Below are 13,428 nucleotides of genomic sequence, written 5' to 3'. Positions count from 1 at the left end.
CATCACAACAGGGACCAAAGCCTTTACCACACAAAAACACACTTTAACTGGCCGGAGACGTAAAGATGTTACAGATCTTAGAAACACATCCTAGAAGATTTAATGTGGTCCAGAAATGAGCTAATGGTGAAGAACATCTTCTAGTTCACCATCAGCTCAAATCTTCCATCTGATCCTCTGAGTTAGTCCCTTAAAATACTCACAAGTGATCAGCGGCTGTAAAAACACACTGGGTCCAAAAAGTATTGTGTGAATCTAAATTATTCTGTAAATATAAATTATTCTGTATAATCAGTCCTGAGAATTCACTAATGTTCCAGTTAATTATGGAGTGATTGTAACAGGTTTCTGATTTTTATAATGATTTGAAATCTGTCAACAGCAGCTGGAACTGAGAGGATGAAATGAAAAGAAGATGGAAATATAAGAATCGCTTGATTACACTTGTTTCGTCTTTTAAATACAATAATATATTTATTTGGATGGTGACAGTCGAGAGAGAAAGAGGAGCCCACATGCTGCACAGGGTCAAGGCAGGAACCGAACCAGCAGCAGTTCCCTGGACCGCCGTCCCATTCCTGCCAGTACCACCATCACTCCCACCTCCATGTGCAGAATATGTGCGGTCCAGTTTATAGGACAAGGTGCAATATATTGTCACGTGTTGATTTTGAAGTAATCCCAATGTAATTAGATTACTTTGCTGTAATCCAGTTGGTCGTGTCACTGTAGAAGATCACGGTCATGTAATGTGCACTGAGTAATTGACTGCATTTGTTATTTGTGTGTGTGATATTTTGAAGCGTCTCAGCACTGAGAGACACTTCGAGCTTCAAGTCAAATATATAATGTGTTTACAGAAAGTCTGACCTGTGCTTTGAGTTTGTCCCACCTTAGTCTTCATGACTCACTGTGGCAGCTGTTTAATCAACATTACAGGTTTGTAACAACAGGAAACACTAAGTGATATTTAAACTGATGACTGGCTGTAGTTTTTGTGTTTGTAGCAGTTGTAGTAGAAATACTTAAATGTGAATGTTTGGCATCTGTAACAGGTGTCAGGTATCAAACCAAAACTCTGCTGTCGACACTATGAAGTAAAACAGCCTCCTTATTGGTTCAGATAACCGTTTTTGGCGCCACCCTCAGGCCAAACTGAACAACTGCAGTCATAAACAAGGTGCTCAAATCACTCAGAGGAGTAAAATGTGAAATACTTTGAAGAAGACCAACATCAGAAACTTGAGCTGAACAGCAGCAAAAAGGAAGAGGCAGTAAATGTGGCTAATGGTCTTTGAGTTTGGTTTATTAAAGGGGCACTCTGTGCACTGCTCACACACACTGAGGGACACTTTAATCACACATCAGGTCTTAACGAATGAATTATTCAAGCTGGAAATCTTTACTGATGTACATTGTACGACGTGACAACGGTCAGTGGAAACCAGAAGCATCAACTCATCGAGGGCTGGATCCAAAATCAAAGTCAAACATTCAAATCACAGTCTGACCCAAAAGGTTTTGTGTCTCGAATATATAATGAGCTACAAGGAAGACTAACTGGACCCACAGGCAATGTTCTTGTCTGGAATATAGATACTAAAGATTTTGGGCTCAGTATCAACTGGCAGAGAGTGGAGTAATATTCCACTAACATCCTGTAATTATAATCAGCAGTTAATTCACTATAAGCTGATACAAAGATACTATTTATCCCCAAGACGATGCTGCCAGATCCGGATCACTCAGAGCCCACTATGTCGGTTCTGTCCTCACAAAGTGTTGGGCACATACATGCACATGATGTGGGAATGCCCTGGGGTCTGTTCCTTTTGGCTCAGCATTTCCAACATTCATTCTTGTTTAATCCAGACAAACATACCTTGTTTACCACATATATTGCTTTTAAATGATGATACTTTTCTGAATTTAACATTTCACAAGAAGAGAGTACTGTTCGCGGGTTTGACTGCAGCAAAGAAAATGTTGATAAAAAGATGGAAACCACCACATGTTGTAAATGTGTATCTGTGGAAATTGTCATTTTATGAAGTCCTGTCATTAGAAATCTCCAGTGCCTGTGCTCAACAGGCAAAGACAGAAGCGATACAGAATCTGGAATCAGCATCTGAGAGAGTCAAAGCGGTGTTTTGTGTCTATGTGCTGCTGTTGCTGTGTGTTTTATTGTGTTTTGTTCATTTATTATTTCATGTAACCGTCCATAATCAATGTCACCCCCGGGATAAGGGTGCGGGTAATGGGTCTGGATGAATGGAGATGTAATGAAATAAAATAAAATAAAAAATTGATCACAAAAAAACAAAACAAAACTGAAGTAGTGACTTCTACACAGTTTCCATCGGTTCTCCACATTAAAAACAAACCTGCACAGACGACGACATACGGTTAAATATGTTTATTAACTAGATAATTCAGGGTAAATAAATGAAATGGCGATTTAAAGGAACAACAACAGGTAACTGGAAATGTGGACACGGTAAAGTAATGCGGTTATATGAACATGTGCAGGAGGTGAGATCACGGGTTAGTTGGGTGACAGCATTTAAATATGACGAGAGTAATTTTAATACGAACAAAACTGATACTGTTACTCAATACAAGATAATAGAGCATAATATGTCACCTTTAAATTAAGTTCACTTCCTCTTAATCAGGTTACGATACTTAACTGCATAAAACAAATTAAAACAGAACTTCGTTCTGGTAGAAACTTAATGTAAGTTGAAGTACTTAAGAGATGAATCAATACAGCCATAAATATAAAAGTGAGAAAAATGAACACGTGAGCACTTTGTGCAGAGATCGCTGTCTTGAAGCGAGTCTCAAAGTAAAGAGCGGAAACATTAAAGAAGAGAAGAGTTTGGAGAGAGAAGAGAGTTAAAGTTTGGAGCGAGCAGAGAAGTGATGTCTCTGTTTTGTAGTCTCGAGTGGCGGCGGGCCTGGGGGCAGGGCGGCCGCTGTTTGTCTCAGAGGAGATAACAAGTGGGAAACTTCACAGGAACGGACTCAAACTAAACTAGAGTTTGAAACGTTGCTAAACCGCTTCACCTTCCCCAGAATGTCACCACGGCTTCATATGTGGACTTTGTCCAACACCAAATCATATGTCATTATTAAAACCACTTTAACATTCACAAAGGAATTAAAACTGGATCAGAACATCTAAACACACTTGATTATACAGTAGAAGTCACCACTCATATTTCTTTTAGTTCCAGCTTGATACTTGTTAAACAGGGCACATCAGAGACATTCACTGGTAATAATCCAAACGTATTAACGACATGATTGAACAGTTTGTCCCGATCACACCAGGACTCACCACAGGGCGTTTTTACACATTACATTCATCTCACTCAATCTTAATCGTAGGGAAGTGTAAGAAAAATCAGTTTGAATAACTTTTCTGCCTGTTTAATAATCTGTTAAAATTAAGAAGATGAGGTTCTGGTTTAATAGCTGTTCAGAACCGTGTTGAAGTCTGGAGAAGTGTAGAGAACTTCACAGTGGAGTGCAAAAGATAAGAACAACACAACTATAAATTATTAAGCTGTCAACCAAGATTACTCCAAGAAGGTGGGCGTCACCAGACCTTCACTGTGGGAATGTGTGTGTGTGTTTTAATTAGATCAGCAGAGAACAATTGTCAGCACTTTGTTAATCTAACACAACTGCAAAGACATGAAACTATAACACAAGGTTGTCTGTTCCTCTTGATGTCTGGAGAGTGGATTCATTTGATGATGAACCTCGATGGACCTGAAGGAAAGGAGTGTTTCTGTCTTGAGGGGGAAAGAGGACAAATGGTGTGTAGAGTTGTAAATAAGGACAGATGGTCTCCTGGGAATCATCTATTCGACGGTTTTATTGTAAAGACAACAACGTCCTCCCTGCCAGGTGAAGAGGAGAGCTCATATCTGTAGAGGAGTGTTTGCCTTTCAGAAGACAAAGCCTCAATTAAAAGCAGAGGCGAGGGACATGTGTCCCTACAACATCCAGAGGAAACAGGGACGATGCTGGACTGGACAGTGGAGCTGATCTCAGAGCAGTTCACACTGCAGCACTGACATCATCTCCACGTGTTGTGATTGGTCCGTCAGTCACTGCTGGATGAAGCTCTCCTCTCCGCCCACCAGCTGATGGTGCTGCTTCAACCTCTCTGGATCATCAGGACACAGCTGATCCTCTCAACACCTCCACCTTTCTCATCACTCACTCTGACAGAGATCACAGCCACCACCTCCACCTGATGAGAGAAGCAGAGAGACAGCAGAAGTGATACATGAGTGTCTACAGAGACTCCCTCCATCAGCTGTCAGTCAGTGATATAAAGACCAGCAGGACTTCAGTCCTGTTCAGACCACAAGTGGAGCGGCTGTGTAGCGTAGCCAGCTTCCTTTCAGCTCATGTTAACGTGTTGGAGTGAAGCTCACAGACCTGCAGACACATCAAGTGTGTTTACTCTGCAGGTTTCACTCAAGCACACAGTGAAATAAACTGCTCAGAGTCCCTGAACGCATCATCACTGCAGAAACACTCTGATGATGATTCACTGCTGTTAAAAACCAGAGTCTCAGTCACACCTGAACATTTCATCTGCTTTAAATATTACAAACATGTAAATATGGAGTCTGTTGTAAAAACATCTGGATAAAACTAAAGACAGACGGACAGATAAATATTTGATGTTAAAGCTCCTACATGTTCACACAGAGACTGAACAGTCAACACCAGCTGTGGTTACTGGACTTCAGCAGAGGTTCTGGTCTGTGAGGAGACCACATGGTTACTAAATGTAACCGTGGTTCTCTGAAATAAGAGTCAGTGATGTGCAGGCTTCAGTCAGAGCGATCTGTACGGTGGCCCTGAAGGACAAAACACAACCACACTTCAGATTATGGAAAAGGTGGGACGGCGTTCTTGTTTGTTATTGGACAGAACCAGAGTCTCTGGTGACAGTTTGATGTTTTGTGGGATGTTGTTGTGTTTTGACCTTCAGGGCCACCATAGACCTGAGAGCTGTGACAAAGATGGACTGATCAGTTGTTCAGTGTTGAAATGAGAGAACAGAGATTTGATGCTACAACAGTTTGATGGATGAGGACACTGTCTCTACACATCCTGTGATGCTGTCAGCTGTGATCCAGCTTTACTTCCTGTACACATGAACACAACAACAACAGTCGTCTTCACTTCAACTCAAACACACGATCACAACAAGCTTCTGGCTCCTCTGATTGGCTGACTGTTCCCCCTCTATCTCTTTCTGTCCAATCCTGAAGCCTGTCACCGTTCTCCTCTCACAGCTTCACTGAGGAAAGCAGGAAATGCTGGATCTTTACTCTGATACTGACTGTGTTTATTACAATACTGCTGAAACCAGCATGGACTGACTCCAACTCTCTACTGACCTCAGAGTCTCCAGTCGACAGTTTGGACTCTCCACAAGTTCAGACAGCAGCTTCACGTCTGAATCCTGCAGCTCGTTGAGACTCAGGTCCAGTTCTCTCAGATGGGAGGGGTTGGACTTCAGAGCTGAGGCCAGAGAAGCACAGCTGATCTCTGACAAACTGCAGCTCACCAATCTGAATAAAGAATAAATGATGAAACTTCACAATTTAAATATTCAGTCAGTATAAACGTGACAAAGCTTCATTAAAATGTTGTAAAAAGACGATTCTGAATATATTTGTTATTGTCTGATAGTTAAAATAGAGATTATTTAACTTTTCATTGTAGTATGTATTTTTCTCATCACTTTAAAAAACATTTAAAAAACATGATTTGTAATCTAAGATGAAAATCAATAGTTGAGGATGTTCAGAGTGAATTATTCATGTTGTTATATGAAGGTTTTAAATGTGCAGCTCAACATTGCTCTGCCACAGTCAATGGACTAAACCACAGAAGAAGAAAACAGACTTCAGCATTAAGATACTCAGTGTGGATCAGTATAATATCAGCTGATGTCTGCAGTTTAGTGTCAACACAACTTTCACATCATATTAATCTGAGCACAGAAGTAAAAAATGGTGTCTGACCCCAGAGCCTCCAGTCGACAGTTTGGACTCTCCAGTCCAGCAGAGAGAAGCTTCACTCCTGAATCCTGCAGCTTGTTCCTACTCAGGTCCAGCTGTCTCAGATGGGAGGGGTTGGACTTCAGAGCTGAGGCCAGAGAAGCACAGCTGATCTCTGACAACCTGCAGCTCACCAATCTGAATAAAGAATAAATTATGTCAGTTTAAAAGACTTTAATGTTCCTGCTTGAAATCATTCAGTGTTTAATAATCTGTTCAGAGCTGAAGAAGGTTCAGGACGTAGACGTTTAGAAAATGAAGCTCCAAACACCTGAACCCAACAGGATGCAGGTTCAACACTGTCAAACACACAAAGTGAAACAGAGCTCTCATTAATATTAATGACAACGTGCTGCTGCTTCAATAAAGACGTAGTGATGTCACCTCTTAAACTCTGCAGCTCCACCAGAGGCTCCATCTGTACAAACTCATGTTGTGCAGCCAAATAAAAACCCACAGAAACTGATGGAACATTTGATTCTGCTATTTAAAGCTCCTGTTATTAAGATAGTTGAATTTTCAGTCTCGTTCCAACTCGTCAAATACTGACGCTTTGGGATTGTAGGTCGGGTCGGCCACCGTCCCAAAGCATCAGTATTTGACGGGTCGGGAACGAGACTCTTCTTTGTTGTTAAATCTGTTTATTGGCATTTGTAATTAAACACATACAAATCACAGATTCAGTAAATGTACACATTAACGCCACCCCCCACCCCCCACCCCATTGTCCCAAATCCTCTAAGGGAAAAGAAAATGCAACAGAGAAAATAATGTGATAAGGGGAAGAAAAAAAACAAAAAAAAAACAAAAAAAAAAAAAAACAAAAAAACAAAACAAAAAACAGCAATGATTTAAGTTACCAGTTTTCACCTACATGTGCAAAGATATCCTCTACTAGTCCCAGTTTGTCACATCAGTCATGTTATCAAAATAAATCAGAAAAGGCATCCAGACCTTGTGAAACTTGTCCTTATTACCTCTCAGGGTGAATTTAATCTTTTCCAACTTAAGGTGAAACATAATGTCCCTGATCCATCTGGCATGGGATGGGGGTTTGGAGCTCTTCCAATTTAACAGTATTTGGCGACGGGCAAGTAAAGTAGTGAAAGCCACCACATTGTACATATTTAATGGCCAGACACAGTCCCCGGGTCTTACACCAAATAAAGCTATTAAGGGATGTGGATCAATAACCATACTAAAAACCTCACTCAAGGAATTAAATATTGCAAGCCAGAATGTGCGAAGAGTAGAACATGTCCAAAACATATGTATTAAGGTCGCCGGTGCATGTTTGCACCGGTCACATGTAGGGTCAGTGCTGGGATAAATCCTAGCCAGTTTGGCCTTGGTTAAGTGAACACGGTGAACGATTTTAAATTGTATAAGGCCATATCTACTACAAGAGGAAGATGAGTGTACTTGCTTTAGGACTGACTCCCGCACATCATCGGAGAGAGGTGTGCCAAAATCCTCCTCCCAGAGAGTCCTAATATTTGTAGTGGGCTGAGGATTTATGTTAGTTAGTGTATTATATATCCTTGTGATGGCGCCCTTAAGACTTGTCTTTGTGGCTAGGAGAGTATCCAGGGCTGTCTCTGGAGGCAGCTCAGGGAAAGGGTGGTAACCCTTTCGGACAAAGTCCCTAATCTGAAAAAAGCGGAAATGATGTGACTGGGGTAAGCCAAATTTTCCTACCAGCTGGGCGAATGATGCAAATACCCCATCAATATATAAATCTTTAACAACTTGTATTCCGTTCCTGTGCCAAGCTCGAAAAGACAGATCCAACTGGGCTGGTGTAAAGAGATGGTTTGACGCAATGGGTGCCATTAAGGAGGCTTTTTGCAGGCCGAATTGCTTCCGAAACTGTGACCAAATTTTAAGTGTATGAGCTACGACTGGATTAATGTATGACGTAGGAATTGCTAGAGGTAAAGGGGAAGTAACTAAAGAGTGGAAAGGGAGACCATGTGTTTCCATCTGTACCCAATCCGGCGCATGCTCAGAAGGATTGCTTTGGACATGTGTAATAACTTTCTGAATATTGCTAGCCCAGTAATAGTAGAGGAGGTTGGGCATGGACATCCCTCCCGATGTTTTGGGTCTTTGTAAAAAGGCCCTACCAATCCGAGGCTGCTTGCCGTCCCAGATGAAATTAGAAAATATCCTATCAAGAGAGTTAAACTTCTTTTTGGAAATGAATACAGGGATATTCTGGAAAAGATATAAAAATTTAGGAATTATATTCATTTTAAGTAAATTAATACGCCCAGCCAATGATAATGGTAACACACGCCAACGCTCCAAATCTTTTGTGCATTTGTCAATTAAAGGAGAAAAATTAAGTTTATATAATAGCTGAAAAGAGCGGGGGACAGTAATCCCCAGGTATTTAAAATGGGATGTTACCCTCTTGAAAGGGAACATGGAAGCAGGAATATTAAGGGCAGTGGGGTTCAGAGGGAAAACTTCACTTTTTTGCATATTGACCTTATAACCGGAGAGTTTCCCGAACTGTTCCAACTTAGATAGAATGGACGGAAGGGACTTTGCGGGATTGGTGATATATAGGAGGAGGTCGTCTGCGTACAGTGACACTTTATGTACCTTATCACCTCGGATTATCCCCTCAAAGGTGCGACACTGTCTTAAGGAAACTGCAAGCGGCTCAATCACTAAGTCAAAAAGCAGCGGCGATAGGGGGCATCCCTGTCTAGTTCCGCGGTACAAAGGGATATAGCTTGATTGTACTTCATTTGTTCGAACTGAGGCTAAGGGACCGCTGTAAAGTAATTTGACCCAGGAAATAAAAGTGGGTCCAAAACCGAATCTTGAAAGGGTATCGAAAAGGAAGCCCCATTCCACCCGATCAAAAGCCTTTTCTGCATCTAAGGCTACAATAATTTCAGGAGAATAAGACTCTGACTGGGTGTACAATATATCAAGGAGCCTACGGGTGTTCGAGAAGGAGTGTCGTCCTTGAACGAATCCTGTTTGATCAGGTGAAATGAGGGCTGGAAGAACCTTTTCTAGGCGCTTGGCAAGACACTTTGCTAAAACCTTGCAGTCCACATTGAGTAAACTAATTGGGCGATAGGACTCACAGCGAAGGGGGTCTTTGTCTTTTTTAGGAATTAGACAAATAGAGGCTTGCCTCAATGTTTGTGGCAGCTGGCCGTGCAGGAGGGCTTCATTGTACATATTCAAAAGTAATGGGGAAAGCTCACTAGAGAACTTTTTGAGAAATTCCACTGGGAACCCGTCGGGCCCAGGTGTTTTCCCAGACTGCATGCAGTTAATGGCTTCCCGAACCTCTTCAACTGTCAATGGATTGTCAAGAGTAGATCTCCAGGTATCATTCAGCCTAGGTAGATTCAGTTCCTGATAAAAAGAGTCTGTTTCACTGGGGCCAGTGGTGCACTCAGAAGTATATAATTTACCATAATACTCAGCAAACGTGTCATTAATTTGTTTGTGGTCAGTGACCGTGGAGCCTGAAGTGGTCTGTATTTGAGTTATTTGACGCGACATGTATGACTGTCGAGCTTGGTGAGCCAAAAGTCTGCCCGCTTTGTCCCCAAATTCATACACAGTATGTCTGGCCCTTAGAAGCAGGTGCTCAGCCTTGGCGGTTGAGGCCAGATCAAAATCGGTTTGAAGACGAATCCTCTTCTGATAGAGTTCAGGAGTAGGTGAGGATGCATACTGTGCATCTAACTGGGCTATATTATCACTGAGTTCCTTTAATTTAGAGATGTTTTCTTTTTTACTGTGAGAAGTGAAACTAAAAATCTGGCCTCGCAGGAAGGCTTTTAAGGTCTCCCAAAGAATACCATGAGAGATATCTGGCATGGCATTTGTTTCAATAAAGAACTTTATCTGAGTGCTCACAAATTTTGTAAATTTAGAGTCTGAGAGTAAAAGAGAGTTCAAGCGCCATGTTCTGCATGCAGGGGGTTGCTCAGGGAAAGACAATTCGAAAGAGAGTGGGGCATGATCGGAGATGACTATACTATGATATGTGATACGGTCTATAAGGGGAATAAGCCGAGTGTCTAGCAAAAAATAATCAATTCGAGAGTAAGTACTATGAACTGGCGAGAAAAAAGAAAACGCTCTACCAGTTGGAAAACTAAACCTCCAGGGTTCGAACAGCCCGTATTGATCTATATAGTTATGCATGACTTTGGCTGACTTGGAAAGCGGTCCAGGTTTGGCAGTGGAGCGGTCTAGCTCAGGACTAAGAACGCAATTAAAGTCCCCACCAATAATTAAGTTATGAGCGTCAACATCAGGCAGGGCTGAAAAAAAGGATTTCATAAAAACCTCATCGTCCCAGTTAGGAGCGTATATGTTTGCTAGAATTACAGACTTATTAAGGAGGAACGAGACTCTTCTGAGGGGTGGCCGGGGCCTGACAGTTCGCCTTTTAGCTGCTAGCTAAAAGGCGAACTAGCTGCTAAGCTAGTAAAGCTAGCCTAGCTTAGCAGCCTGCAAACCAAGTTAAGCATTTAATGTCAGCGTTTTGTTTTTTTATTGTTATGTGGACACCGCCATGAAACATGAAACGCTGTTTTCTGGACTGAAGACTGAGGGTGTTTTTGCAGATGTGTGTGTTCAGTAGAGCTGATGTTATATTTTTGACCAACCAGTGTGTGAAATATAGTGTGACAGTCTAGATTTAAGGAGCTGTAACACAAGAACAAGCTGTGATTTATTTACTTGCTCTGTGATTTAAGGGCTGTTTAAAGACTTTTCTCTGGGAGATAAAGGACTTTTTGTTGGTGTCAGTTAGCTCATCTTCACAGTTCACATGTTTGAGACGTTAAACAGGCAGAGGCAGAGCAAACTGCATTCAAATGCCACAAATGCTTGAGATGCAAAATGTGTTAATTGTGTTATTAAAAGTGATGGAAGATGTCGGTAGTTATGTAAAAATAAACCTTTGTAGATACTATAAATAGACATAATGAGGCACATTGTTGACACCTCCTTTATTTTGACATGTTAATGGAGTCAGAGCTGTTATTTAAGGGCCTCCAGAGCCCCACGAACATCCTGTATTTTACACACTGATTCTCACCCGGTTTGACAAAGATCCTGCTTGAAGTTTGTAGTTATAGCTATTACTTCAAAGTGAATTGACTGACTGACTGATTGATTGATTGATTGATTGACTGATTGAATTACATTTCCTTGCTTTACTAATTGAGGCGCCATCTTGTGGTTAAATAAAAACACACCTGGCAAAAAACAAACAAAAAAATCAAATTCCAGTATCTCCAACAAATGATATCTAAGCTAAATAACAACATAAACTCAGCATGTAAAGAACAACACATATTTCTGTTTTTTCCTTACAAGCTTAGTTTATCTTTTGCTCACAGATAAACTTTTTAATAAGGCCTGTCTTTAAGTATTAAGCTTTGATTTGCAGTTTTTGGTTTGTTCTGTTGCCTGGATTGCTGTGTTTTTATGTAACCACAAGATGGCGCCTCAATTAGTAAAGCAAACACAGGTAACAGTGCAGGTGACACAGATGATGAGCTGATGACTGATTCATGTTATTCTACAGGATGAGTTAAGAGCAGTTGAATTGTGCTCCCTAATCTAACTTGTGAAGAGATGAGGACTTTAATCCACTCCAAGGAAATGGCTCTTAGAAAATCTGTTCCCTATCCTGAACATAATTACTGATTAAAAACAGACATGTTAAATAACCAGAGGCTCCTGAGGACTGTGAGAGGTGGAAATGGAATAAAAAAATGACTTTTTAAAAAGATTTTTTACCAGCATAGACACCTTTATTTGACAGTTACGAGACGGGAAATCATGGGAGAGAGAGGGGATGCGACACGCAGCAAAGGACGTCCAGCCGGGATTCGAACCGCGGTCGGCTGCGTACGTGGTATTAAACTCGGCGATGCCACGGCCACCACACACTAGCTTTGTGTCCCATCTTGGCCACCCCAGTAAAAATGTCCTGGATACGCCACTGGAGACTCAAAGATCAACTCTCTCAGCAACAGGAGCTTTCAGATAAAAGTCATCCTGAGCTGAAGTGTTTCAGTCAGTACAGACGTCACATATCATCAGAAAGGTTTGGAACAAACACACATTTGTTGTTGTCTGACAGAAGAAAACACAACGTTTGTGTTTTTACTTTCAGAAGCAAGAAGGAAAAGTGCAAATCAATGATGAAGAGGTTGATGGAGAATAAAACAGTGCTGAATGTTTGATGTTATATTAGATATGTTTTAAATATGAAGCAGAACAAGATGCTCAGTGTGAATCAGGACAGAATCTATGTGGTCAAATCCCCTTCAGAGCTGATGACATGAAAACTAAGATTTAAACAGTTTGAATAATGTTTTCAAAGTATTAACCGGTTTAAAGTAAATATTCAAATGGATTTAAACATGTGAGAACAACAATTTTATTATTGTATATTTTTTAATAATTATATATTATTATAATTCATTGGGACATAGTTGTCATGTGATTCATTTTAAGTGCACTTAACTACAGTAAGAATACATGAAGAAGGTACGTAATACTCCTTTAACATTGAAATAAAGAGACACTGTTATCCAATGAAGAGCACATAAATACATGAGAGGAGGTGTCTTCTGTCCAACGTGACTTAAACATCATCCAACATCCTTTTTTCAAACATTCAACACTTTCTTTTCAGAGATTTAAATCTCTGTGTATCTGTGTGTGTGATATAAATCTAAATATTTAGATTTATAATTTATATTTTATATATAATTTTCTATTTTTTGATTTATATAAATATAAATATAATCTGCTGTCAAACTGTTCAGACTGTCAAACTTTAAACTGAGTTGTTGTGATTTGAGCTCAGACAAACCCAGAAAACAAGTGAACTGAAGGAAATGTAAAACTTCTGTTCTGATTTAAATGTTATAGATCTACACAGAAACACATGAACTGACCTCAGAACCTCCAGTCGACAGTTTGGACTCTCCAGTCCAGCACAGAGAAGCTTCACTCCTGAATCCTGCAGGTTGTTGTCTCTCAGGTCCAGTTCTGTCAGATGGGAGGGGTTGGACTTCAGAGCTGAGGCCACGACTTCACAGTGACTCTCTGAGAGTCTACAGTTAATAAATCTGTGATTACAGATAAAAGAACATTAAAACAATAAAATGTGAGACTTTACTGTGAAAACAGATTCATACATGTTGCATCACAAAGCACAGGTGGTCAGTTGGTCGGCCTGAGCTGGTCAGTCATTGATCACAAGGTTTGTAGTTTGAAACTTGAGCTCCTTCTGCCCACGAGGCCCCAGACTTTCCCTGCCTGA

General features: G+C 40.7%; 2 protein-coding genes across 2 annotated transcripts in view; both read right to left on the bottom strand.

The window, feature by feature from the left end:
• Positions 1–2,401: 2,401 nt before the first annotated feature.
• On the bottom strand, positions 2,402–6,823 carry LOC141001055 (ribonuclease inhibitor-like). The gene is made up of 4 exons (XM_073472005.1): positions 6,819–6,823; positions 6,063–6,236; positions 5,433–5,606; positions 2,402–4,267 (listed from the first exon to the last, which is right to left on the bottom strand). Exons 1-4 carry the CDS (start codon positions 6,821–6,823, stop codon positions 4,249–4,251), a joined length of 372 nt encoding a protein of 123 aa, XP_073328106.1. The 3' UTR covers positions 2,402–4,248.
• Positions 6,824–12,937: 6,114 nt separating this feature from the next.
• LOC141001035 (uncharacterized) overlaps positions 12,938–13,428 on the bottom strand; it is a 35,622-nt gene continuing 35,131 nt past the window's right edge. The window contains 1 exon segment of the mRNA XM_073471966.1: positions 12,938–13,234. Within this exon segment, the coding sequence (XP_073328067.1) occupies positions 12,940–13,234 (295 nt within the window). The 3' untranslated portion in view covers positions 12,938–12,939.

Source organism: Pagrus major, chromosome 1 (genome assembly GCF_040436345.1).
Source record: "Pagrus major chromosome 1, Pma_NU_1.0".
Taxonomy (NCBI): domain Eukaryota; kingdom Metazoa; phylum Chordata; class Actinopteri; order Spariformes; family Sparidae; genus Pagrus; species Pagrus major.
Note: the sequence above shows the minus strand (reverse complement) of the source record. Positions and strands in the feature narration are given on the sequence as shown.